This window comes from Aureobasidium melanogenum (assembly GCF_000721775.1).
Source record: "Aureobasidium melanogenum CBS 110374 unplaced genomic scaffold scaffold_31, whole genome shotgun sequence".
Lineage (NCBI taxonomy): Eukaryota > Fungi > Ascomycota > Dothideomycetes > Dothideales > Saccotheciaceae > Aureobasidium > Aureobasidium melanogenum.
Genome location: NW_024470083.1, coordinates 94,640 through 121,241, shown reverse-complemented (window position 1 = coordinate 121,241; position 26,602 = coordinate 94,640). Strand labels below are relative to the sequence as shown.

General features: G+C 50.6%; 10 protein-coding genes across 10 annotated transcripts; 5 read left to right on the top strand and 5 right to left on the bottom strand.

The window, feature by feature from the left end:
- Nucleotides 1–229: 229 nt before the first annotated feature.
- M437DRAFT_59168 (GTP-binding protein YchF) lies at nt 230–1,766 on the bottom strand (the record flags this gene model as incomplete). The annotated part of the gene is made up of 4 exons (XM_041023533.1): nt 230–781; nt 1,024–1,509; nt 1,562–1,633; nt 1,692–1,766. 4 exons carry the CDS (start codon nt 1,764–1,766, stop codon nt 230–232), a joined length of 1,185 nt encoding a protein of 394 aa, XP_040875560.1.
- Nucleotides 1,767–2,373: 607 nt separating this feature from the next.
- On the bottom strand, nt 2,374–4,666 carry M437DRAFT_78923 (ABC transporter domain-containing protein; the record flags this gene model as incomplete). Its single annotated transcript, XM_041027074.1, has 2 exons — nt 2,374–3,843; nt 3,893–4,666. The coding sequence occupies 2 exons, from the start codon at nt 4,664–4,666 to the stop codon at nt 2,374–2,376; spliced, it is 2,244 nt and encodes a 747-aa protein (XP_040875559.1).
- Nucleotides 4,667–5,774: 1,108 nt separating this feature from the next.
- M437DRAFT_69881 (uncharacterized protein) lies at nt 5,775–6,627 on the top strand (the record flags this gene model as incomplete). The annotated part of the gene is made up of 3 exons (XM_041025367.1): nt 5,775–5,837; nt 5,879–5,985; nt 6,354–6,627. 3 exons carry the CDS (start codon nt 5,775–5,777, stop codon nt 6,625–6,627), a joined length of 444 nt encoding a protein of 147 aa, XP_040875558.1.
- A 1,653-nt stretch (nt 6,628–8,280) lies between these two features.
- M437DRAFT_88503 (uncharacterized protein) lies at nt 8,281–11,352 on the top strand (the record flags this gene model as incomplete). The annotated part of the gene is made up of 1 exon (XM_041028847.1): nt 8,281–11,352. The coding sequence occupies one exon, from the start codon at nt 8,281–8,283 to the stop codon at nt 11,350–11,352; it is 3,072 nt and encodes a 1,023-aa protein (XP_040875557.1).
- A 1,115-nt stretch (nt 11,353–12,467) lies between these two features.
- On the bottom strand, nt 12,468–13,693 carry M437DRAFT_69879 (uncharacterized protein; the record flags this gene model as incomplete). Its single annotated transcript, XM_041025366.1, has 2 exons — nt 12,468–13,532; nt 13,598–13,693. 2 exons carry the CDS (start codon nt 13,691–13,693, stop codon nt 12,468–12,470), a joined length of 1,161 nt encoding a protein of 386 aa, XP_040875556.1.
- A 1,990-nt stretch (nt 13,694–15,683) lies between these two features.
- On the top strand, nt 15,684–16,415 carry M437DRAFT_69878 (supernatant protein factor, C-terminal domain-containing protein; the record flags this gene model as incomplete). Its single annotated transcript, XM_041025365.1, has 3 exons — nt 15,684–15,878; nt 15,934–16,329; nt 16,398–16,415. 3 exons carry the CDS (start codon nt 15,684–15,686, stop codon nt 16,413–16,415), a joined length of 609 nt encoding a protein of 202 aa, XP_040875555.1.
- Nucleotides 16,416–18,566: 2,151 nt separating this feature from the next.
- On the top strand, nt 18,567–19,361 carry M437DRAFT_88500 (uncharacterized protein; the record flags this gene model as incomplete). Its single annotated transcript, XM_041028846.1, has 1 exon — nt 18,567–19,361. One exon carries the CDS (start codon nt 18,567–18,569, stop codon nt 19,359–19,361), a length of 795 nt encoding a protein of 264 aa, XP_040875554.1.
- Nucleotides 19,362–21,125: 1,764 nt separating this feature from the next.
- On the bottom strand, nt 21,126–23,378 carry M437DRAFT_78920 (origin of replication binding protein; the record flags this gene model as incomplete). Its single annotated transcript, XM_041027073.1, has 1 exon — nt 21,126–23,378. The coding sequence occupies one exon, from the start codon at nt 23,376–23,378 to the stop codon at nt 21,126–21,128; it is 2,253 nt and encodes a 750-aa protein (XP_040875553.1).
- Nucleotides 23,379–23,586: 208 nt separating this feature from the next.
- M437DRAFT_78919 (Prefoldin alpha subunit) lies at nt 23,587–24,204 on the top strand (the record flags this gene model as incomplete). Its single annotated transcript, XM_041027072.1, has 3 exons — nt 23,587–23,617; nt 23,688–24,077; nt 24,143–24,204. The coding sequence occupies 3 exons, from the start codon at nt 23,587–23,589 to the stop codon at nt 24,202–24,204; spliced, it is 483 nt and encodes a 160-aa protein (XP_040875552.1).
- Nucleotides 24,205–24,609: 405 nt separating this feature from the next.
- Nucleotides 24,610–26,522, bottom strand: M437DRAFT_59087 (uncharacterized protein; the record flags this gene model as incomplete). The annotated part of the gene is made up of 4 exons (XM_041023517.1): nt 24,610–25,432; nt 25,482–26,059; nt 26,112–26,222; nt 26,274–26,522. 4 exons carry the CDS (start codon nt 26,520–26,522, stop codon nt 24,610–24,612), a joined length of 1,761 nt encoding a protein of 586 aa, XP_040875551.1.
- Between the last annotated feature and the right edge of the window lie 80 nt (nt 26,523–26,602).

Sequence of the window (26,602 nt, the reverse complement as noted above, 5' to 3'; positions counted from 1 at the left end):
ATGAGCAACACATATCGACGAGCCCCATCTATATGTGCTGGCCACAAAACAGGCCGGGTATCAACTCTTCGCAGCAAGCTGCTTCAGCACTAGCTCAGTCGGCCAGTGCCAAATCGTTTTACTGTCGAGCAGTAAAGTAGAAACAGGAAGCCTGGGAGAGTGACCAGAAACAGTCCCACTCATCATTCATCCAACGGATTCGAGAACCAAGACGTCGGCAATTCTTTATTTAAGCCTTGGCGGCACCGGCCTTGATGAGAACGATGTCTCCATCCTCAACAATGTAGTCCTTGCCCTTGGTCATGATCTTTCCTTGTGCCTTGACTTCGGCTTCAGTCTTCAACTCCTTGAGAAGGTTGAAGTTGTATACGATGGCCTGGATGAAGGTCTTCTCGAAATCACCGTGAATCACACCGGCGGCTTGAGGAGCCTTGGTGCCGTTACGAATAGTCCATTGACGGACCTCATCGGTACCGGTTGTGAAGAAGCTGCCAAGGTCGAGAGCCTTGCGCATAGTGGTGATGGCCTTGGGAAGAGCAGACTTGCCACCAATCTTCTTGCACTCCTCCTCGACCTCGGCATCGGTCTCGAAACGGGAAAGACGCTCCTCAAGGGCGATGGAGATGGGGAGAATGGGCTCGCCAGGAGAGTGAGCCTTGATCCACTCGACAACCTTGGGCAAGTGCTTGTTCTTTTGACGGAGGTAGTCTCTCTCGCTAAGGTTGGTCAGGTAGACAACAGGCTTGGCGGTAAGAAGGAAGAGAGGGTTGATGACCTCGACCTATCGAATCTTGTTAGCCATGAACATGAAAGATCGATTTGAAGCATATGTGGTAGTCGAAGTGTGTTTCAGAAGGGACTTGACAGCAAAAGAGTCCTGGATCCGGCTCCCCGTTGGGTCCAATCCCAACAGGTTAAGCCTTTCTCCGATGGACCGTTATTCTGAGAGCTGGGTATAAAAGTTGGATCATCATTGCAAAGGGGGCGATGTGTGACAAAGGTATGAAGCGCAGTGTAACGTACCTCCTTGGGAGTCCAGTGCTGGTGACGGACGTCCTTGCCCTCCTGGAGCAGGGCGAGAATCTTCTCTGTGGTAGCCTCCTCTTCTTTGAGCTTCTTCATCTCAAGAGACTGACCACCACGGCGGGTCTGCTTCTTCAGGTTCTCAAGAGCCTTCTCGACGAACTCGATATCCTTGATACGGAGCTCCTCGCTGATAATCTCGAGATCACGGACGGGGTCGACATCACCCTCGACGTGGATAATTTCGGCATCATCGAAACATCTGACGACCTGGAAGATGGCATCGACGGCACGAATGTGAGACAAGAAAGCGTTTCCGAGACCAGCACCAGTAGAGGCACCACGGGTCAGACCAGCAATATCGTAGATGGTAAGGTGAGCGGGGACTCTCGACTTGGGGTTGTAGTGCTCGCAAAGCCAGTCGTAACGCTCATCGGGAACAATGACACGAGACTCCTCAGGGTCGATAGTGGCGTAGGGGAAGTTCTTCAGTAAGGGTTAATGAAGGAAGCGTCGGACCGAGTGCGATGGTACATACAGCAGGGTTACCAAGAGAACACTTGGTAATAGCTTGGAAGAGGGTGGATTTTCCGACGTTAGCCAGACCAACCTGCAATTGAGGTTAGCGACAGTTACATGGGCACTCCGGCGGACTATTCCCTACATACGATACCACTCTTCAGGTTGTTTCCGGGACGACCCAAAGGGATCTTCTCCTCCTTGACGACCTTCTTGGGAGGCATTCTTCCTCGACCTTTGGCGTAAGTTCGGACTAGAGTAAAGCTTTGAGCTTTAGTGTTCGCCGACCAGCAGATGCGCAAGTGAGCTGTCGCGAACGCAGGGCCTGCTGCGGATACTCGAGAGAGGATGGAGAGGGGAGCGAGTGCGGAGGAAATGGTCGCAGATAAGTAGGAGTGGGCTGTGACTGGCCGACCCCGAGAAAATGTAGTGTATGAGAGAGAGGAAGTAAGGAGATTGGAAGTGGGATGGTGGGATGTGCGACATGCGCTGGCGTTGGCCGTCTCATTTTTTTCTGCTGTGCACGGAGATCTCCGTTACCTAATGCGGAAGGAAGCTCTAGTACCCCGTGCAATGGTATAGAGTGAGAACTCGATATATCTACCGGCTAACACGACCTAGCCATATGGATGGACAGTATGAATGGTTTGGCAGTTCCGTATGTTCACTAAGAGTCAGACAAGGTGGGTAGATATGCTGTGCAGAGAGGATCATCAGGGACATGGCTTGGCGGACCATCTACTATCTATGCAGATATTGTCATTTAGATTCATGTTCATATAAGCTCTGCTACATATGGACACTGCAATGGTCTTGCCGGCATAAACGAGACTAGTGGTGAGTGGTAGCCACACCTGCTGCGTCAGCCTGGGCTGTGATTCTGCGCTTGTAGTCGTTGACATCGCCATCAAAGTGCTCAACACTTCCCTGGTCGCATACCCATAGACTTGTGCATGTGTTCTGAAGAAGAGACACGTCGTGAGAAACCATGAGTACACCACCACCAAAGTTCTTCAAAGCATCTGCCAAAGCGTCCATGGCTTCAATATCCAAATGGTTAGAAGGCTCATCAAGAACCAGAATGTGAGGGTTCTGAAGAGACAGAATAGCGAAAGCGACACGAGACTTTTGACCTCCTGAAAGAATGGCCATCTTCTGCAGACCAGTCATACCGGTGATACCAAAGGCACCAAGATGTCTGCGGTACTCTTCATCGGTCTTGCCAGGGAACATCTTGGACATGAAGCCAACAGCACTCATAGTCAAGTCGAGAGCATCGACGTGATGTTGAGCGAAGAAACCGACACGTAGACGAGGGTTCTGAGAGATGAGACCAGTGGTCGGCTGTAGTGCGCCGATGAGAAGCTTGAGCACTGTTGTTTTACCAGCACCGTTGGGTCCAACAATACCAATACGCGAGTCGAGCTGAACGTCGAGATCAACATTCTTGAGCAATGGCTTGTCTGGTGTGTAGCCGAAGGAGACACCACTCATTTGGATGATAGGAGGCGACATCTTTTCCACGTCAGGGAATGTGAACTTGACTGTGTACTCGCTCTCAGGGGCTTCCAAGACAGGCATCTTCTCCAGCTTCTTGATACGTGATTGTGCTTCAGACGACTTGGCTGCGTTGTAACGGAACTTGTCGATGAAGGCTTGCAAATGTGCACGCTCGGCCATCTGCTTTTCGTACTCTCTCTTGGCAGTCTTTCTTCTCTCCTCCTTGGTGTTGTAGAAGGATTGGAAGTTGGCGCCCTTGTAGTAGTCGAGACGCTCTGAGTGCTGGTGAATGATATCTGTGGCGACTTCGTCAAGGAAGGCTCTGTCGTGAGAAACCACCAAGACAGTGCTGGGGTAGGTCTGCAGGTAATTTGACAAGAAGGTAATAGACGGAACGTCCAACATGTTGGAAGGTTCATCGAGCATGAGAAGATCAGGTTCGCAGAACAAAGCACGAGCAAGTGCCAATCTCATACGCCAACCACCAGAGAAGGTCTTTGTGGCGAATTGCTGCCTCTCGTGAGAGAAACCAAGACCAGCCAGAATACTGGCAGCACGAGATTCGGCCCTGTCAGAATCCATCTCAGCGAGCTTGGATTGAACGTCACTGAGAGTGATATCAAGACCCTCTCGTTGCTTGTCAAGCTTAGCAGCGTCTGTTGATGTGTCTGCCATTTGTGATCTGGCGGCTTCCAGTTCTGCAAGCTCCTTGGTAATCTTGTCTTGCTCCTTCAGCAAATGCTTACGCCAGACATCAGCATCCAAAACGGCTTGGAGAGCAGGAGTGTCGTCTCCCATAATCTGCATACGTCAGTAATGGACCGAGTTATGAGTATATGAAAACTCTTGCCTCTTGCTCAACGTGAAGAATGGAAATGTGAGTAGGGATGGCAACCTCTCTCTTACTCAAAGCTCTGAGCAGAGTAGATTTACCGATACCGTTCTGACCAACCAAACCATATCTGCGGCCATATGCCAGCGTCAAGTTGGTGTCACTCAGAATTCTCTTGCCACCAATAGTGATATCAATGCCATCAACCTTGATGTCCTTACTCTTGCCTTGGTTGTCCGAGCCAAGTTGCAGAGGGTTAACCTTCATGAAGAATTCTTCGTAAGATGCAGCATCGTCGGGCTGGTCCAAAAGCTTAGAAGCCTCATACTCGACAGTCTTGAATTCCTTCTTGTCTTGCTTTGCGCGGAGCTTCTTTTCGGCCTTCTCAAGCTTCTTCTTGTCAACACGAGACTCGATCTGTCTACCAGTGTGCTCCAAGTTGACACCACCGGTCAAACCAAGAGTGGAAGAGATGTTCCTTGCAGATCCGACTTGAATGGTTTGGTCCAGCTTTCTGGCAGAAGGTGCTTGTTGGCGCTTTTCACCATCAAGACCAGACTGTGCCGAGAGCTTGGAGACAAACTTTTCAACCAGGTTCTGAATTGTCAATTCATTCTGGCTAGACAGATCACCGGAAGCGGATAGCAACAGAGCTGTCACCGCAGCAGCGGCATCGGACAGTGGGTCGCCCTCCGTGCTGTATGCCTGCGAAGCATGGTTGAGATATCCTGCAGAATACTCGGACACGACAGGGTCGATGTCAGGGATCTGGGCTCTGATCTCGGCTTCCATGGTATCACAGGAGATTCAGTGATGTGAGTTTTTGCGTGTTTGGTTAGAGTGGCGGCTGTAGGAACTTCACCGCTATCTTTGTCCTTGTGGGGCTCCAAATCCTTCGTGGAAAAGAAACAAAATTCACGCTTCTACGGAAGAGGCTTTGCTGTTCGGTGATCCGATGCCCTTGCGTAGTTTTCCAGCTCTTGTCCGTCGAACCAGTGAGGGGCGTTGCGGAAGAGATGCGGATGAGAAATCTTGTACGTGTAGCTTACCGAACGTTTCGGTGATGTAAACGAGCGTAGTGATGGCACTAATTCGACCACCGCCCTTGTCAAAGTGCAAGCACGCAAGAATACTCGAGGGCAATGATAACACTGAGCATATAAGGGAAACAGAACTGCCAATGATAATTTTGGATTCTCAGTAATTCGTATAGGGTCATGCAGGCTGGTGATACATCCTGACAATACATATTAAACCGCATATCTTCGAACTTCGAAGTGCCGTGACGAATCGACCTACTTGGCTTACGCCATATACCATGCCCGCTGTTCCTTATGCTAGTTTGCTAGATCACCACAGACCAGCTGCACGAAAAATGAGCACAGCCAGCCCGAAGCCGATGGTTCATTCCCTGTCCGTCTTCGCAAAAGGTCAAGCTATTTTGAACATTGACCAATCAACCGCGGAGAAAGGACCGTGGCTTGAATCGATCTGCTTGTTCCCCAGACTGGTCACGAAAGTCGTACAACCTGAGTAAAAGGTACGGAAAGCCAAAATACGATTAAGCGGATCAGCAATGTGCATTCAAAGTGGGATTGAGTGAGCTGGAACCCGGGTTGAGCAGAGTATCTGTGCATGCTGATGCCCGAGCAACCTTCAGTAAGGTGATTAATCATGCTGAAACTGAATTCTATTCCTGTAGGACCTAGGGTTATGCTTGAAGAAGGTTGAAGATAGCAGCGGACTCTTGAGTTCTTCTCTCAGCATTCTTTGATCGACAGACGAATCCTTGTACATTCGGTGTACAGAGTGACATTCTGCTGTTTATCTCCGTCGTATAAAACCAACCATGACCTGCCAAGCGATGTCAACCTCCGTCAAATCCGAATCAGGCTTGAGCATGTGGAAGAAGAGGACCGTGCCGTTTCACAGACAAGCCACGATACAAGAACAGAAGTGGAAGGTTAGTGAGCAGTACCAAACTCCCGGACCTGACGAGTGTAGATTGGCGATCAATTTTCCCCGGTCACCCTCGAGCCGACGTTGCGTAAGACCAGCCGCGATCTTCTCTTTGACCAGCAGACTTTCAAGGGATGGTTTAGTTCCTGCCCGTCAGTCGAGGTCGATTGTGTAACTTTGAAGATTTGACGTGTAGGAAGATGTACACAAGCCCTTCTTCTTTCCGCCGCTGCACACGGCTGGATACTTGCGCGACATCATAGGTGTTGTTGGTCAACTCCACAGCTCAGGCGGACCGAGTCGATCCAGACGAAGCCCCAAGCGGATGATCCGTCTGCCATGCTTGTTAGCGTTTCAAGTTGCTTGCTGAAGCCTGAATATGTGTCATCTTTTTGTGCATCGTTGCATGGCCTTTTCGTTGTCACCTTTGCACGCAGGCACGCGATGGATGCATGGAAATGAGGCTCGGTTTCATTCTATACACGTACGAGTCGTGTGAGTACATGTACCATCATGCCAGATCTCAGATGCTAGATGCACGGCGATTCGAAAATGACAGAACCCCAAACGATCCAAGCGCTTGCGTGGAACGCCTTAGGAAAGACGCCCCGACGACTCGCGAGTCGCACTGCAACATTGTCCGGGCTTCAAAGGATCAAAGGGACCGACAGGACCACGCTAAACACCCTGCAGCTGATACAAAGCAGCATACGGCTGCTTTAGTGGTGGATTTCTCGGTTGTTAAGTTTGAGCTGGACCCACGGGTCCTGTTGGTCGAGGATGAAATGCGATGAATTCCTCGCATTGTAACTTACAATGCTTGGCTGGAGTCAGCATTCAACTCTAGGGTTAGAAGATCAGGTCGGATTTTGCGGCAAGTGGGCAAGAAGTTACGTGGTAGTTTAGCAAGCAATGGCATAATACGGATACATGGATTAGGAAACGGCGTTGCAGGCCGGAGTGTATGAGAGGAGCTATGTGCCGTAAGGATTGATTGCTATTTACAAGGATGGTGGTGAATAAGCGACGGCGATTGGAAGAGTCGCACAACGTTTGGCGGTTGAGGGCGCTGTGCAAGGAGAGAGATTTGACAACAGACTGCAGCAAAAGATGAAACAAAGCGACGTGCCTGTAGTTATGTAGTGAGGGCAGAAATAGACTCGACAAATGCAGCCCTCATGCATGGCTGGGAAACGAAGGCATGGCTGGCATTGTGCCGCGCACAGTGGTTGGCAAAGGAAAGCAAATTGTTGTGGACAGCGGCATTCCTTCTCCAAAGGCTTTGATGATGTTGCGGGAGCATTTGGATAAATGTTTGGCACGCCGTTAGAGTTTGATCTCTTGTTGCATGAGCGTTCAGCGGGCACTCGTGGTGGCGTCTGAGCTGAGGGGTAGCGGTACTTGTAGGCGCTTGAAACGCAGGCCATAACAATGGCATCCTGGAAAAACTGGGCATCCAAACTTTAGACGATGCCGAGCGGTCGCCGTCCAGCATCCTAACCCAGCCTTCCTTTGCTGTCTGTGCCTGTGCCTTGTTTGTGGGGCTTTGCGCTGCGGGCCTTGACTCTTTGGCTGTTCAGTAGAGCGACGAGCCTACTCCACTATGAAGACGACGAGGACGGGATACACGTTGAGCAGTCCGTCCAATTGTACTCCTCCTCCGCCGCCGCCCTCGAGTTGTGTGTCTCGTTGATGGGCGCATGGCATCGGCCAAAGCATGAAAACGATCCCCACGGTAAGCTGCACCAGAGACCCGCTTTCACTATAATGTCCCCAGCCGCTACGCTGCCTGCCGCCGTCCATTCAATGGCTTGATATGCGACTGCCCTGCCCCTCGCTATCCTGTCTCCGTCCCTGACTGCACTTGCTGCTGCTTGTGCCTCCCCCTGTTGCTCGCTCTATGAAGCCTAAACCTCTTCGTACAGCGGCTGCACTCTTCGTCATGCAGCAGCATTGACCGTCCTTTCTCTTCCCCCTTGCAGCCTCGATTGCTCAACTCCCGACTGACGGTCAATCCTATACAGCTCTGTGCAACGAGCACCGGCATTGGCGTGTCTGCCCTGGGCCTTGTGCTTGCCCGACCCGACCACGACACACGGCTCGACCGTCAACATCGCCCTTCCAACAACCTCACTCATCGCTCCGACTCGCATAGATCCTCTGCCTACCTCCACCCTCCTTCCGTTCCTTCTTCACTCGACCCGGTCAGTCCTCGACCGCGGTCCAACTCTCGAGCACCTTCGCTCGTTCCGCCTACGAGTGACATGACATCGACGGCAACCTGCACGGTACAGACCGTCGACACATACGCGACCCCGGCCTCTTTTTGTCCTCCTTTCACCTTCACGGCTCGCCAGGCTCTTCACTCTGCAAGCAACAAATCTGCCACCGCGAGGAATGCGCCGGATCATGCAAGAACGGTGCTGAAGAAAAGAGACGGTCATACAATGCCTCGCGGCGCAACTCCGTCCTTTCGACACGCTGCAGAAGCCTCACCTCCCATTTCTCCCACGTTCGCTCCTCATCAAACGCCCTCATGGCTCAAAAGATTTTCTTTCTCTTCGCGTGACTCGACGCAATCTTCAACTTCCCGCCCTGATTCTTCCGTCATTTCTGTCGCTCCTTCAGCCTCGGGATCCACTACCCCGATGATCCCCAGCCACACTCCACCCATCAACACAGCCCCGAACAAACTCGTCAAACGCTCCACCTCGGTGAGCAAAGTGCCCACTTCCGCCTCGTATGGCGGCTCAACCACAAAGATTCCAGTTCCGACTTTAAGACGCCCAGCAACCAGCCACAAGCGAAGTGCCACTCTGCAAGAAAGACGCACCCCCGTTGTTCCCAAAGCAGAAGAAGCTTTCAGGCACTCTTTCTACGATTCTCCAGCAGAGTCCATGCCCGAAGACGTTCAATGGCGTAACTATTTTGCTCCCAGACAAGCTGTAGTACCCCAGGAATCGACACGGCGTCGCAACTCGACCAGCATCCCTAACCCCATCAAAAAGGTGTATGCGGATAGGAAATATCGGCCTGTCTTGGTGTCTGCTAGAGAGAATATCAAAGCTGCTCCCATTGAGTTTGATAATGATGCCGATGATTTCGAAGCTGTATCCGATTCGAATGTGGTGTCTAATGTCCCGGTAGCCGACCGTTTTTATTCCTCATCTCAGCAGACGCCCCTTGCATCGAACCGACTTTCACGAGCAACTGTTGATTTCCCAAGTACCTCATTTGATTCGAGAATAGATGAGCGAAAGAGTATTGAGGACGAATTGGACAGACAAGACATTGCCGAATTGTCTAGGATCGAGTCAGCGTCGAGCTCTTTCTCTGTGAGTGACATTCTCCCCGCAGAGCCACAGATCTGGAAGCAACCACCGCCCATCAAAGCAGCGCCCGTCGCTAAATATCGTCGACCGGGTGCGCGAGCTCGATCCAACACGCCCACAAGTATGGGCAACAGACAAAGCCTGTCTCAAGATGAACCATCCGACGCCGTCGCGAGACAACGTGACTTGGATGATCTTACGCAAACTACAAAGCCGCCATCCGTTAGCAGCCCCATTACCGAAATAGACCTTAGACTACCATCGCACCAGAAGCAATCCGTCTTGGGTGCATCACTCAATCATGCCGATCCATCAAATCCGCAAAGCGACGACAGTGAATATTTCGACACATTACCTTCACCTTCACGGCCTATTCATCAACCGGCACACCATGCCGATTCTGCATCACATCTGGCTGGTTCAGATAGCGACATGAGGTTAGGCGATGACGAGGCGCTTGATTCTCAAGGCGACACTATTTATGACTCTGTCCGAACGCGGGCGCCAAAGTCGAGCCCAGGCAGGCGAGGTCCTTCTATAGAAACCATTTTTGGCGATTCACCACCATTTCATATTCATGGCAAGCATACCATGCTCAGAGACTACCTTCAAACAGGGCCTTTACACGATCAAGGATATTCACTCAAGCCACGACACAGCATTATACACGAAGAAGACGCCATTTCCACTCCAGCTCGCTCAGCACGAAATCAGTCCTTGGGCAGTTCGCCAATGCTTCACATGAAACAAGCTTCTGTGCGAACTCACATTCCATCATCGCCGCCTACCATGCCTTCTCTTTCCGATCTTCGCCAGCATGCCGAACACTTTCCTGATTTTGCTGACGACGATGAAGAAAGCTCTTGGTCCTTTGCTGAAGACGATGACGATGAGCCTCAGATTCCGCAAAAAAATCGCTTCGCCCACCTTGGTATTACTCCGGATCTCTTGTCACCGCACGGGCATGCTTCAAGTTCTGCAAACACGACCCCGCAACGACCAACTGTTAGGAGCACTGATAGAGACACGCGCAGCAGTATCTTCGATTGGTCCGAACAACAGCCTCTGGAGAAAAGCCCAAACAATCGTTCTCCTCCTCGCCCCAAGACTGTGCATGGTAAAAAGGATGCCGAAACTCGTGGCAGCAGGTCAGTCGGAAGAAGAGCGCCAAGTGGACTCCATGTCCGCAGTCAAAGTGTACCGGTCGCCCAAGACGGTGATGGAAAACGAACAGGCACCAACAAGTTCGGCACTTGGGGTATTGGGAGTAAAGGCGTTACAGAGGACTGGAATGAGGATTTCGACTTCGAGGATGAAACCGGCCCAGAAGAGAAAAGACTCGACAGCGGTGTTTCGATGTTCGTACCTAAATCCATCCGTGATCAACAGACAAATGTGCTCGCCAACATCGGTCTTCTTCGAGATTGGGGCCTGTTGATCGAGGAACTGAAGGAACTCAAGATGCGAGCTGTCATGCTGGAAGTGCTTGATGGAGACAATGAAAAGATGTGGAACGAGGTCGACGCCATGATTGATCTTGCGGACCAGGAATCTGACGAACAGACACTCGCTCCTCGCTTCTCGCCGTCCTCATCGCCGTCTTTCAATTACGATGCTTTCGACGACCCACTGCCACCGACGGAACATCTCATGCCACCCCCTCTATTCGGCCTCCCCGAATCTCCAGCTGACGGTGAATTTGACTTCTACAGCGAGGAAGCGACTGTTTCTCCAAGTAGAACTGATAACGGCATCTTCGTGATCCCAGCAACACCTCGAAGACCCCGAAAAAATTCGGAAGCTGTCGCTCGTTCTGTGATAGAAGCTCTGCAACAGAAGCGTCTTTCCAATGCTGGTCTCAACTCCGAAGGACGAGACAAGGTTCATTTCGACACAGCGACTTTGAAGCGAATCATCCCCTACGTCCAAGAGCTGCGTGACAGAGTCAAGAAAGTTATCAGGGATGCAGAAGATCTACTACCCAGCCCGAAAAGTCTCGGAGGCAGTATAGGGTCGCATGGAAGTCGATCAGTACGCCGACGAATGCGCGAAGCCCCTGAGTCACCAACCATCCACCGCCGGAGTCGACGCTCGACGAATGCCCTCGAACGTACATCTTCAGATGATGGGTTAGCAACTCCAACTGAGGAGCTGAATTCTCGACTACGTCTCATGGCCATGACATAAAATAGCTGATTTTTCGCTCTATGACCATCCGATCAACCAACTAGCAGAATCATTTTGTTACGCATGCGAAAAGGCTGGCAACGATTTTTCCTCTTTGTACTACTAATGTCTCTTCTTTCGTTTTGTGGTTTCCATCACACGTTTTTGTGCCAACTTTTCTCATTCCGGTTCAGCGAACGGCCTCCCTTACTCTTTTTTAAACATTCAAGTCTTCCTTTTTGGCAGAGCGTTTTGAGCGGATCTGGAATTTGTCGCATATTTCTCTCTCTTACCTTGTCATGTTTGTTGCTCCCTCTTGTACCCGTTTCTCTTTTGCTGGTTGGAGATTGGAGCAGGAAAGGGAGTTGAAGCAAGACAGGAAAACGACTGCATTATTTCTGGTTTGTTTCGCGCAAGCGTTGCAAGCAAGGCATACACGAAGAAAAGCGTTTGTGTATCACCAACTTTTGTTAGTTTTTTCTTCATTGGCCAGCCACAAACACTGCATAGACATTTGTTCTCCTACTGCCAGATATTGTCTTTTCCACACTTCCTGTGATTGTCTCTTTCCAAAGTGCTTTTTGTGGCCGTCTCTCCAAAGCGGCTCCTCGAACTTGCTTTCCGCGAATGACTTCTGACCACACTCGTTAACTTGCTGTGCTGAGTTTCATACTTCATCTCCTCAAAATTGACGATGCCACTGATGATATCCGATGGCTAAATGAGGTCTCTCCCTGGGGCCAAAGCGACGTTGTCAGCTTGCCTGAACAATAGATAGCATCGCACTTTTCCTCATGTACTGTCTTCCTACAAGTTCTGTATCAAGGAGGAAAGAAACTTCAAGCGGTGTGACTTGTCTTCGTGGTCAAAAAAGATTGTAATGGTCAGAGAACAAGAAAGAGCGTTTTGTTGGCCTCTACCAGACCAGAGTGGTTAATTCGAGCAGGTGCTTGCCGTATTCGTGCTGAATCCTTCTCTCCTCTTTGCTTTTGGATTGCAAAGCAAGAAAATTCTAAAGCACGACTGCCCACCGGGCAAAAGAATCGTCGTCCTCTTCGGTTCTTCCTCGTCTCCACCTCCTTCCTCCCTTATCATCCTCATTTCTACCTCCTTCTTTCTTTCTGGCCTTCGTCCATCTACTCGACTTCCAAATCGGCAAACTTTTCCCTGATATCCTCAGCAGCGATTCTTCTTCCAGTCATGCCAAAGAAAGCAGCACTGACACGATGCCACATTCCCTCCATGTCCTTGCCGATCAATTCAGACAGGGCTTGGAGTTCGCCAAAGGAGAAGAGGTCATCTTCGGCAAGCGAAGGCATGGTTTTGATTGTGTAGGCTGTGCGTGAGGATGGGGTGACGGAGGCTGCAGCACGTTGGTGGGATTTGTGTGGGCGGTTGCGGCTGCGAGAGCGGTGGGGGACGTGGGCTGAGTCGTGGCGGGTGTGACGGGTGTCGTGGTGGGTGCGGTGAGGTTGAGCATCGTGCAGGTGGTGATGGTGGTCTACGCGGACTTCGTGACGATGAGCGTGGGCATGTTGATGGTTGAGCTTGCCGCCCAGGAGAATTGCAGCTGACGGAGTCTTCTCGAGTCTCGTGTTCTCAATAGCGTTCGATTTGCTCTTGAGTTCCTCAACCTTGTTGTTCTTCTTGTCCATCTTGGCAACTTGCTTTTCTGCGGCCTTATTGTTCTTCTCATCAACAACCCCAGCTTTGTCGATACCGTGCTGGCCCTTCTGTTGTTGCCAGTCATCAGGTTTGATCTCGCCGAAGCGTCTAGTGGTCTGTTTCTTGGTCTTGCCGATAGCTGCAGCAATCTCTGCCCAAGGTTTGCCTTCGGTCTTCATGAGTAGTAGCTTTGCGTCTTCTTCTGCAGTGAAGACAGGCTCCGAAGGTTTCTGAGCAGCAGCTTGAGGTTTATTGCCGTTGGTCTTGTGCTTGTCGGTGACTTTCTTTGCATCCGCGGCTTTATCGTTGGATGGCTTGGAATCGGACTTTTTGTCTTCTTTCTTGCTGGTAGACTTGTTGTCGTCTTTCTTGTCGCTGGATTTGGCGTCTTCTTTCTTGGTGTTGCTGTGCTTGGAACCAGAAGGAGCGTTCTCCTTGTTGCTTTCTTTGGCGCTGGCTGCCTTGGGCTCTTCGCCGCTGGTCTTCTGACCACTGACGCGTCTGCGCACTCGAACGAGTTCGGTCTTGCCGGGAACCTGTAGGAAGGGGAACTTTGTAAATCAGCATTCTCAGATGATGGAGTTGTCTGCATTGTGCTTACTCCTGGTGGGCCAGTTGGTCTGCGGATGACGCGTCCAGAGCCGAGGAAGATGTCGAAGAGGGAGATCGGGAGGACGGGCGACTTTGAGCGTGGCATCTTGTCGCGCTGAGATAGGGATGTGCGTATCGTGAGCGCAGCTGAGTATGCGTAGACACTCAGAGGATCGTCTTGGTGTGAGGTTCAGAAAAATGAAAAGAGAAGCAGATAGAGCTCTTCAAGTCACGTATGAGCCTTTGTGGTGTGTCGAACTTGATGAAAGTAGACTAGTGAAAGTGGTAGGACGTGAAAGTCGAGAGAAGTACGAAATGTGTTGGCCTCGAGCAGAATTGAACACTGGCTACAACAAAAAAGCGCGTATCTGGACGCGTAACAAAGTGTTCAACTCCGTGTATATTACGGGCTGCTCTTTTTGCAACAACAACACATTTGCCTATACCAACACTATAGAGGTGTGCTATACTGGGAAGAAAAGAGGAAATTGAGGAGCAAAAGTGAATGGTTATCCCTGAACTCCTCTCCGAAGAAAGGAGCCTTCCGGATGGCCATGTGAGCAGTCTCTATCCTGCTCCCGTAGGCAGGACCCCCGGCACTGAGTGCTAGTTTAGTCCGAGACCACTCGACCAACCTTCCCATTCGGGTGAAGGAAATTCAAACTTGCTCGAATATATAGCCTACCTCTATGGTGCCCTCCTTCATGCAAACAAGCCAAACAAATTAACACTCTGCAATAGAAATGTTTCCATAATTGCATGATGCTTGAGAGGGCATGACTTGCCTATTTTGTAAGCACGCTACCCCTGACCTCATCTCATGTGTGTGACTTGCTTCGACCACACATCATGAATACAGGCCGAGCACACGCTCTAAGCATCGTTGTTGCCGCTACAACAGTGCCACACTGCAACACCAACACGACTGACAAAAAGACACCACTGCTACCATCAACAGAGCAGTCTATGCCGGTGTTGTCAGTGTCATCCAGTGCAGTACACAGGTGACCTCAATAGCACGCGCGATGGGTACGCGCACCATCACCAGCAAAGCGGGTAGTGTCTCCCAAACCAGGCTTTTGTGCACTTGGGCACTGAGCGGTACGATCAGAGTCGATTTTGCAGGACCAGAGCAAATCTTCCTTGACACCCATCATCATCCTTCGAGAGGCACGAAAATTTGTGGGATCCTACATCCAGAGACCAGATGATCCAGTCCGACAGAGGCTCTTCGCATAATCTTCGACGCCCTCTAGACATTAATACATGTCTTGTTCGAGCTCCAAGAACCAGTTGTCAAAACATGAACAAGGCCATCCAGAAAGTACAGCTTGATCCAGATGAGCATGATATGTTGCAACCAGTTGAGATTCGCCTCTTTCAGTCTTAGGATCCTGCATCCATACCCAGTCCAGTGCTCAAGACAGTACCCATAGAGGCCACTCCCGATATACACGAGCTGTGTTATGAGTATTGGGAATCGTAGGTCGTCCAAAGGTATCCAGCTGCAGGAGAGAACCCGAAGAAGAGTTTTCCGATGCTTACTGTTGTCCGAAGGGAAGGCAGGTCCACCAGACTTTCCGCTACTCTGTCGCTCCTCCCATATACAATGGCCCTGAGGCAGGATCCGAGTTGAGATTGTCGTATTCGGCTACCCATTATATGTATGCATCTTTCCAGAGGAAAGAACGAGCAGAGGTACGGAGCACAGCATGAGGTGAGGTTCGATAAGCCCGGACCACGAAACTTGGCAAGCAGCAAGCTTCAAGGACAGGAAGGTATACCGAAGGTAACAGCTACCAGCTGTTTTGAATATTCTTACAGCTGGGCGGTATATGATTATCAATATTGACATATGGGCTACTTGGACCAATTTAAAATTATATGTACATACATGATGCATAGAAGTACCCTTCAAATCAAGCCTGCAGAGTTCAAGTACCCCCCCGTTCGTGTTTTGGATAGGGGGGCCGCAAGAGCTTAGGGGCCGTGCACCTCCATGGTTCAAGGGACAGCGCAACATCTCGACCAAACAATTATTGTCGTCGTTCCCAAGCCCTTTCTTTGTGTGTCACGACTCTCGACACACAGCAAACATGCTCGTCCTCGCCTTCCTCTATGCGGCCCTCTGTGGTCTTTTTGCCATCGGCTCGGCACACAACATTCAGCTGAAGGCTCACTCACGCGAGTGCTTCCACGAGGAGCTGCACTCGGATGACAAAATGACCGTCACCTTCCAGGTCGGCGATCGCGAGTTTGGTGGAAGTGGAAACCTCGATATTGACTTCTGGGTATGTTCTTGGTTCCTGCCAATGCGCTGTCTCGACACAAGCTGACCTTCGATAGATCCAAAACCCCGCCAACGCATACCAAGTCCACGAGCGCTCCGTCAGCAGCGGCGACCACAGCTTCACTGCCCACATGGATGGTCGCTACCTGTACTGCTTCAGCAACGAACACTGGTCGGCAAACACAAAGGAAGTCAGCTTCAACGTCCACGGCATCGTCTACGTCCCTGAGAGCGAGGCTCCTCAAGATCCTCTCGAGAAGGAAGTGCGCACTCTCGGTGAGATGCTGGCACAGGTCAAGGATGAGCAGAGTTACATTGTCGTCCGCGAACGCACCCACCGCAACACTGCTGAGAGTACCAACGCCAGAGTCAAGTGGTGGAGCATCTTCCAGCTCGGTGTCTTGATCGGCGAGGGCATCTTCCAGGTCTGGTGGCTCAAGCGTTTCTTCGAGGTACGCTCATAGCCCTGTTTTCTTGATACATTTTCTCGACTTCAGGCGCTGATATTGGTCTTGTACAGGTCAAGCACGTTGTTTAGATGTCCTTCTTCATCCTCCTCAAAATCTTTCGTATACCCAAAACAGACCTTTACGTTTCCAATGAGAACATGTTCTGCTATCTATTCCTTCCTCTGACCACTGTCTCCATAATAGAGTCTGCGTATGTTATGCTTTTCTATGTTCAATGAAAAATGGTACTTCCATGTGGATGCTGGAGAAACGCCCTCAAACCTTGATGTTTCTAACAACATTCAAATGCCAACTGTAAACGAGAAGTCAAGTTGGGTAAGCTCGAGTTAAACACATGGCAGTGGTTGCTAATAGTTTGATGGTACAATCGTCAATGTTCGGAAAGAGCAGATCATTGAGTGTGGGTGGTCGCTTTTTCTCCCATCACTTGACACTATTTCATAAGCTCGTCGCGCTCAATCATCTGCTCGAGTCTTCGCATGGTCTAGTATTTACGGTCGCGCAGGCCATGGTTTCAAGACAGAGAGCCTGTCTGACATCAGCTGCTGGCACCACATGTCAATCCCTCGCAAACTTATGATCTAGGGTTCAAGTATAACAAACAGCAGCCTATCGATTGTACTCAGACCACCGCTCAAATAATTTGATGACCACCAAGATACGGCGCTCATACGCAGCACGCGCGAGTCATCAGCGATGACCCTGGAGGATCGATTTTGACCCAGCTTTCGCTCTCTCGTATCCAACCGAGAAACCAGATGTGTGCTTGCTGCTCGGGTTCTGACCATTATTCAACTTGACTCAAGTTGACTCATGCGACAGTATATATCATCTGGGCTGACAATGACAACTGACCATCAAACACAATACATACCTAACACCCGCACCTCTCCTACGAAATCGAGCGTCCTGGATGCTAAACTGGCCACAACTACATCAACTTACTGAAACGGCCAGATGAAGACGCACGACGACTGCCCCGATGCCAAGCTGACACAGTAGCTTCTCACACGCACGCATGAATTTTGGCATACGCAGCGTACGACATAACAGTCCAGCGCTATTTGGTTCGCCAAGACTTTGTCACCAGTGTCCTCGTCTTGGACTCTCGACGTGTCCGAAGTCATGCCTTTGTTGAACACGGTCAAGAATGTTTCGGCGAAGTTGTTATTCACGCGTTCACGTCAAGGCAGCGTCTCACATGCAGCAACTGCCTAGGAAATGGCAGGCAGCAGGGCGAATGACCCCAACCAATCCGGGGTTGGATGTCGTTCAAAGGGCGCAGGACTAGCGGCTTTGCGGCAAGATAAGCAGGATGCCGGTGTCGGACAACTGCGCTTTTTGAACAACTTCTGGATAGCACTGTACAGCAGAGGGTAGGTCGATTTGAGCGCTCTCAATTCCCTCGGTATGTGTAGGTGTGGAAGCACTATCTCAGAGAGTTGACAGCATCGGAACTGGAGATGATTGCATGCTCATTGATGGATGCGTGTGAACGCGCGGGATTAGAGTGAAGCTAGCGTACTGTGGAGTTGGGTGAGTCACAACTGATGCACGGTGCAGCAGACCCACCACACCGGACGATGGTTTGAGGGTGTTTCTCAGCCTGCCGACCGGGCTATGTAAAGGCCAATTCCCCAGGCCCTCTTGCGGTTGGTTTCCCTTCTCTATCAAACGCACTCTCCATACACATATCATTTCCAGGTTTACGCACTCAAGATGGCTGCTTAAACCCCCCCATACCGTCGCCCAGCATACCAGCAATAAGACAACTTCGTCCACTACTTCCCAAGCACTCTCAAGAGCAATTGCCCTTGAGTTTCTCCAACACCTCGTCGTCGTCTTCGGACCTTCAGCAACAGAAACTACAGCCAACCACGGCTTTTAACCCACAACCATGTCTTCCTCACAAGAACTCCCTCAGGCCTACGCCCCCACAACCAGTATTCGAACAGGACTTTGCCCTCTTCGCGACGCCCGTGAAACTTGCTCATACTCCGCGTGCGCAGCAATTGCCAGGTTCGACGCAGCAGCCTACGTATAATCCGCTCAAGGATCCACTGTATAGCTCTCAGGCAGCAGTGCGCTCAACTACAAAACAAGGACCTGTCTTTCCAACGCCCATTTCTTCTTCGCAGTTCTCCAACGATTTTCATAATCAGCTGTTCGTCTCTCAGACCAAAACTACCACAAAAACAACACCACCAAACATCACAAAAATGTCTTTCAACATGAACTTCAACGAGGAGAGCAACGTTGCCTACCTCGGCACTAGCGAGGACCTCGAGTTCGGCGGCTACGGTGGCTTCCTCAAGGAGGGAGCCGACATGCAGTTGTTCGGGGGTTTCGAAGAAACTCCTTCATCTGCTGATCGTGCTCTTTTCCAGAGCCTCTCCGCCTACAACAACAGCGTCAATCCTGCCACTGTCTCGCCGCAGGAACTTTCCATGGCGCCACCACAGTCGGCGTCTATCCCCTCTTCCGCCAACATCCCTGAGCTGACTCCTGCCGAGTCGCTTCTGTACTACACACCAGAGGTCGAGGGTCTGCCGTGGTTCTCTAACTCGGTCGACCCCTCTCCTCTGCTGCAGGACGACATGGCACCTCCCACTGTTCTTCAACATGGTGATTCTCTGTTCGCCGCCGAGGACCCCAAGCCTGATATGCCTAAGCGAGGTGTGCCTAGTTGCGCAGAACTCATGCGCCAGACCACCGACTCCCTCCCTCCGACTCCTAGGTCGGCTGTTCTTGGTCCGACCCCTTCAGGGGTTCGCAAGCCAGGCAGCAGAAAGGCCACTAGGCCACTCAAGGACATCAACCTGGACTTGATCACCGACGAGAAGGAGAGGAAGAAGGCCAAGAACACCGAGGCCGCTCGCAGGTCTCGAGCAAAGAAGGCCGACCATGAGGCCGCGCTCGAGGCCAAGATCGCCGAGCTCCAACGTGAGCTCGCGATGGAGAAGGCAAAGAATGAGCAGCTCCAGGCCTACATCAACAGGGCACAGCCCATGTAGGGCTCTCAACAATTCCTCTTCTCTCCTGAGGCCTGCCACACCTCTTCTACCCTCTCCTGAGGCCTGCCACACCTCTTCTACCCTCTCCTGATGAGACCCGTCACACCATCTCCCTCTGTGCAATCAGCTCTCATCACCAGCTGTAGAAATGCACATGGCATAAAATTTTCCATTGCGCTCCATTGAGATTGACAAAAAGTTCTTCATCATACCCATCGCGTTTCTTGTTTCTACGGCCAGTTCTTGATGTCCTACATATCATCTTCTTGTAGTTGACTCGTGGGCCTTTTTCCTTTTCCTTTGCTACTTGGCCTTCCTGTTAGTCTTTCTTCTTGCAGATTCAGAGTTTGGGAAGAATAGGACAGGAGGTTTCTTTTTTGGAGAAGGTTTTTTACTGTTAGATTCTTAATTATTTTTGGAATGCGAATCATGCGCTGTTACTACAAACAATCGTGTGCCTCTTGTGTCTACTGTAATGTGATTCGAATTGTGGTATGTTCATGGTATAGACGTTCCTGCCGCCAGAGCTGGAGTTGTTGCTCCTGACTGGGTAGCGCTGCTGTCTACGACGATGCGCGTCTGCCCAACTCTCAGATTGCACGCAGTCACGGTATTCTCACACTCTTTTGGGAAAGTGCCAACGTCATGTCGCGTGGTATTCGTCATTGTCGAACCTCAAAAGATGTTTTTCCTTTGTCCTCCAACATCTTCTCACAATATACCATTCCGAATGCACCATACTTCTTGATCGCAGGACTGTGTCCATTGAGAGACCTTATTTCAATAGCTCTCTGTGGGCACGGCTTTTTTTGTCGCAACCTACTGTGCATTTCTACAGCTTGCAATGATGCTGTCACTCGATAAGAGAGATGGGGAGGTTGTTGTCGTTTCGAGCTTCATTCGAGTATTTCGAGTCACCCTGTCCTCTTACTCAAAACCACCTCTCGACTATCCACCTCAACGTCTCAAATCTTTCTTCCTCAATTGACATACCTCATACCGCATCATCCTCTATTGTTCTATTATTTTCCCTTCCACACCACCCATCGTCACCATTGCCATCGTTCACAGACAAAAAAAATTCTACAAACCTTGACGAGTCGCCGCATCCCGACTTCGGCATCGCGACATGTTTGCGTTCGTGGCCGAGCAAAACCGACCAACGCCCTGTTCCTCAAATCGCGCTCATGAAACTCAGAGGTACTGTACCTTTTGACACCAATAAAAATTAGTCACGCAGAGGAAAGGAAGAGATATCAACCCCAAGGGTCAAGTTTTAAACTAGACCGTGCTTTGTGACGATCTTTTGCTGAGTGCAGCTGGGCATAGCCTGGGCGATGCGGTGGTTTGTCGGTGGGTGTGAGTCGCAGTTTGGTAATTGGTAGGTTGGATTGGTTGGCCTGCCGTGCGTATCCGGACTGTGGTGACGAAGTTGGGTTGGTGGAGAGAGGAATGGGGACAGGGTGACCGTGTATACCAAGCTTTGTAGAGTGTGTTTGTTCGAAGGTAGGTCTTGGAGACTCGGTGAGTGGTCTGTTGAAAGGTTTGATGAAGTGTGGGATAGCAGTGTTTGTCCGAGATATAGGGATGGTCGGCTTATGTGCCATGTTGCTTTTTGGAGCATGGCTCCCGAGACTCATTTTGCTGACGGCTGACCGCACATGCTTGATCAATCTACGAACAGGAAATTTGCTTCATACCGATCGTACATGTCGTCTACACTTCTGTGGCTCTTGAAGGCCATGATTCCAGACTCAATCAGGTCTATCCATTGAACCCAAGACCCCGACACTCTTCATCCTCTCTCAGAGCACCTCTGATCTCCTCCTCACCAACACCCAACCTCACTCTTCCCACTCTCTCACCCCTTCTAACCTCCAAGCCCACAATACCCGCCTCTGCCAACTCTTCGGCCGCAACATTCATACCCCTCAACCTCGCCACTTTACTCTCTTTCTTTCCAGCTGCCCTACCTCTTTTTCCCGGCGTAGAAACCCCGTTCAGGGAAGGAATAGGTTGGAAAGTGTCTGGTGCGAGTAAGATATCATGGAGAGGCACTAAGGATGATAAAGCTGCCATACGAGCTGCTTCGTCGATGATATCGCCGAGCGTACTCTCCGTCAATCCAGTTCTGCGGATACGGCCAAGCAGGGCAGCAAGAAAGAGTTTGGAGGCTAGAGGGAGAGAGCGCAGGTAAGCAGCCAAAGGCGTAGAAGTAGCTTCGTTGATAGCGCGTTTGATAGTCGAAATGGTGACGACGCCTTTCTTCATCACTGCCGCTTTGGCTGGCGCTATAGTCGCTGTCTCATCGTTGGGTTCTTCTGCAGAGGCTTCCAGAGCTGCTTTTTCGGCGGCTGCCTTGTCGGATTCGGCAATCTCGACTGCGCGGCGGCAGATATCGAGGGCACGACGTGCATCTCCTGATACCGCTGCTACTTTTCTGCTCGCAAATTGGACGGCGTCGGGTTCGACTATTACTTGTCCTATGCCTTCGAGTCTGCTCTCGATGATCTTGATAAGTTGTTGATGCGTGTAGCCAGGGAATGTGATACGTGTAAGTCCCAATCGTGAACTGATCTTGTTGCTAAGTGTACGTTCAGGCAAATCCATGGTATTCGCTACAGCCAAGACAATCAGACGTGAATGCCTTAGTTGAGGCCAGTTGAAGAAGTTGTACATGACTCCTTGCGATTTTGTGACGAGTTGATCGAGCTCGTCCATTAGAACCACACAAGGCACTCTTCTCGGGCTCGGTGTGCTGAATTCGCGTTCGAGCAATTCAAGAGCATGTGTGGCGCTGACTCGTTGGCCTTTGAGTGCTTCCCACAGTAGAGAGTATGATTGATGTGGGTCTGTGACTTTCATGCCGTTAATCTCGACGAATACAAAGTCATCGAGTTCGTCGGCGGACACGGCTACGTTAAGGGCAGCTACTACCTCTCGTACTGTGGCGGTTTTGCCTGTTCCAGGAGTGCCAGAGATGTAGATACAAGATCCTGTGCCAGCTGAGATGGCAGTCTCCAGATGTGCATAAACCTCGCCAAATTCATCTTCACGACAGGGAAGTGCGTTTGGTACAGCAGATACATGTAATGTGCTTCGAGCGAGCTGATGAGGTGAGGCAGTTGTATGAGAAGGCGAGAGCATACGAGTACCTAGAGGTGTGAACTCGAGAGGTTTCTTTGCAACGATACGACGATGTGTAGGAGTGGTGAGTTTGCGAGGAGCAGGATGCTTGCTTCGTGATGTTGGTGTAGCAGAAGTCAACTTCCGTCGTTTTCGCGGTGTGGCTGTTTCACCATCCTCGTCGTCAGGTACCACGAATTCGTCCAGATCTCCTGGTGTCGTTGCTCTGACGGTTGACTTGCGCTTGCGAGTTCGTACAGTTTGGCTGTCGATCAGTTCGCACAAAGACTGCAGGTCCTCGGCTCCACGGTAGACATCCTCCCAGATGAATTTATCAGTATAAGTGGTCGTGCGAGTGTTGCAGCCTCGTCGACAAATGAAGACTTTTCCATGGTCTTTCGAGCCTTTCGGAATCTTCCCGCTTGGATATCTTGAGTTGAAGCTATCTTCAGAAAGAACAGTAGCCTTGCCATTGATAGTCTTTAATGAGTTCTCATCCAGTCCAGTAGTGATGTATAACTCGTTTTCCAGAAAGTCTTGTCTCTTCTTGTTTTTGTTGACAATTTCCTTCTCGGATGAAAACCACAAGAAGGAGGCTTTCATATCATTGATTATTTCTCCATCATCGTCTTCGATCTCGCCTTCTGAAAAGTCTTGAATGATGGCTACCCAAGCTTCATTTCCGGCAGCTTTGAGCAAGACGGTATCTCCTATGTGGCATTTGAAATCGCCTATCTGGGCACCAATGATGGTCTTGTTCGGTCCGTATATCCATTCCCATGGGAGATCCTCAGTGCCCAGTTCATCGTCCGAGTCTTCTCGCAAGACACCACCACTTTGGAGAAATTGTCGTGCTTGCTCGGCTCTTGAGCGTTTTTGTTTCTGAGCCATGTTGATTTGTGGTTCTTGATAAATGGATATATTCACCCTTACTGTCGTTTGAGGTGAACGCGTTGTGCAGACACGTCTTGGCGCGTGGTTTCGTGGAAGCAATCAAATCCGAAAGTGGAACTGTATGCGCCAGGGTGGGGGTGCAACTTTGTGTTGGTCGTTCGAGCGCGCAACGTCAGAGCCAGAAATACCACATTCCTTCCAGAAAATGTCGAAACCAGCAGAACAAGGTCAACAGAGTGCGTGAAAGACATCACAAGCTCTATTGAGAGGTTCAAACACACAATGGAAACTGACAGTACACGCTAGTCGACCTCGGATCGCTCTCAGTACAACAGCTCGCCCAAGTCAAGAAACAGCTCGATGAAGAGACACAATCCCTGACGAACTCGTACGCCCAATTGCGCGCCGCCCAGCAAAAGTTCCGCGACTGCATTGCCTCGATTACTGCTGGTGTCGCAAACTCAGTCGCCGACAAGCCCTTGCTGGTTCCCTTGACTTCTTCGCTCTACGTCCCTGGCACACTAGCAAGCACCGAGACTGTTCTGGTAGACGTCGGAACCGGGTTCTACGTTGAGAAGACAACTGAGCAGGCAAAGAAGTTCTACGAGGCAAAGGCAGAAGAGCTGGGCAAGAATGTGAAGGATCTTGAGAGCATTGTCCAGGGCAAGAACCAGAACTTGAGATTGATTGAGGAAGGTACGCATGAACAAGAAGAATTCCTGCTTATCTATGCAACGAGCTGTTGTTGACACGAATTGCAGTCATGCGCCAAAAGGTCCTCGCGAGCAACCAGGCCTCAGGCAGCGCTTCCGCATCATCATAGACTATTTTCTTCGGACATCAGCAAACACCACCCGCCTTCCACACATTCGGAACCAAGTCTACTATATTCTCGGCTTGCTTCTCGATTGTTGGCCTCCGCTCCGACTTGGTTTGTGCGGAGCCACCGGCGTGAAGGAGCAACACTGGAAGCTGCCTTCGTTTCAGAGCAGGGACTTGACACACCCAGAGCAGGCATCGTGTCTCAAAGAAGAAGATCGGGTACATCTGAAGCTGTGAACATTTCACAGAACTATTGTCACCATTAAAGATAACATCTGGAAGACGAGCTGTTCAAAGTCGAGACATCATCTCGTTTCTCATGTTAGTCTAATTGCTCAAAGGCTATAAGTCAAGAATCGGAAGCAAGTACTAGAAACCCATAATGAACCCATCTTCCTCCTCCCCCTCAAAGGCTCTTGCCTAGAACAATATCCTGCACACGCTGCAGCGTACGCAAAAGCTCGACATGCCCCTTGAGCTTCTCGTTGGTGTCAGTGGAGTCCACCGGGAACCAACTCTGGATGTCTGCCTTCCATTCCGCTCCCTTTCCAGCGCGAAGTTCATGGTTCTCCGAGAGCAAGCTGGACCACTGGCGATGCTTGACCTCAATCGTCCAGCGTCCTTCGAACGTCGTGACAGGTTCTCTGCCCCCAATCACGCTCTCCGTGTAATGCTTGTTGAAGACTTTGACCACTTCCACCTCGTACCCAGAGTAGGGCTCCCTCATCTCAAACTTCCAGGCAATCTTCTCCCTGATGGCTCTTTTGTGAGCCAAGGGCTTTGGCCGACCATCGCACGACTCGAAATCACAGAACGATTCCGCATTTCGTGCCTTCTCAGGTTGCAAGTTGACGTAGAACTCGGCATGGTCTCGAACCCACTGAGGAAGATGCGATGAGTCTGGCACTCCAAGCGCTGACATATCAAGCAGCCAGGTCAGATCGCTGAGTGTATCTGTAAGATAAGCCTCGAGGAATCTGGTACGACCTGTTTGTTCAATCACCCTCTTGAACTCAGGATTAGATGGCGAGAATGAACCATTCTCCTCGTGCCACCTCTTTGTAATCAGAACATTGCCACGACCGTCCTTGATATCAACCTCGATAGAGGCTGTATACTCGGGTTTGGTGTCGGCAAGATCGCGGACAAACCGATCGCAAGATTGTAGAGACTCCGTGGCACTCAGGAATCGAGAGAGTAGACTTTCCTCCAAGACCTTATCTCCAAGTCTTGCTCGTTGTTAGTGCTGATGTTTGCGAATGCGAAATCTTCACTTACTCTTCGGTGACTTTAGCTCGGAAGTTGTATGAATCGGATATCATCTCCTTGTAATCGGACAGACTCTTTCTGTCATTGTCGAAAGGCTCGTAGGTTATCAAGTCGAGTTTGCCAAGATGGACTCTGAGGTCAATGTGGCCTTGATGCCAATGTACCTTTCTCAGAGTCTGAATGACAAGATCCTTCATACGTTTCGCGTTAAGAGCAACATCTTCCACTTTCAGCGCAGCTCCGACGCTCTTCACCGTCTTTGTCACACGGGGCTCTAACATAGTGCCTGCTTGATAGACCACAGATAGGTAAAGATCTGTGAGATTGACCTCCTTGCAATCGTTTTGAACCAGATAGAGTCTCTGAACTGGACTGTTTTGAGCTACCACCTTGCAAAGGAGACCTTTGATACGCAGAAGAGCCTCTTGCACGTTGTCGACACTGCCTTTCACAATAAAGGACGATCTGTGGCTATCAAATTCGATAAAACAGTGGTTCTCCTTGCGAATCTGATTGAGGCTTTCGAAATTGCGTTGCCCGAGGACCTTGTCTGGTTCGTACTCATCAGAGGGCCATAGGAAGGAGCCCTATTTCTGATCAACAACCGCAACACATACAGTACAGAGCCCGCGTACTAACCGTTGCTTCAAAGTGCGCATCACGAGGTGGCCCGATGTCCCTTTGCTGGTGTCGGAAGGTGGGATTGTCCTGCAAGATGTTGGTCGTGAGGTCGACTTTGGCGCGTTTCACCTAGCAGAGATAAGCATAAATCTTTTGGAAGCAGGGTCAGGGGCATCAAACATCGTCCGGAGATCCCCAGAAGCGGAACTCAAATCTGCCATCGTAGGTGATGTGCGTGTTTGTGGCTCTTCCGATAGCCATGATGGTCTGCGAGGGGTCCTTGATGGTCAAATTCTTTGCGAACCTCCAAGTGTCAATGGGATCCCCGCCACTCTGCTTAGCAGCAACACCATCGTTGACACGTGCAGGCGTATTGGGTTTGTTGTGTCTCGGTTGCAGCGGCAGTTTGTGACTGTTTTTAGGCGGCATGGCGGATAGTGTTGCGATGTGATGTATAGAAAAATGGATTGAACTTCTCGACAGAACAGCGTAGCGAGGAGCAAGAACGA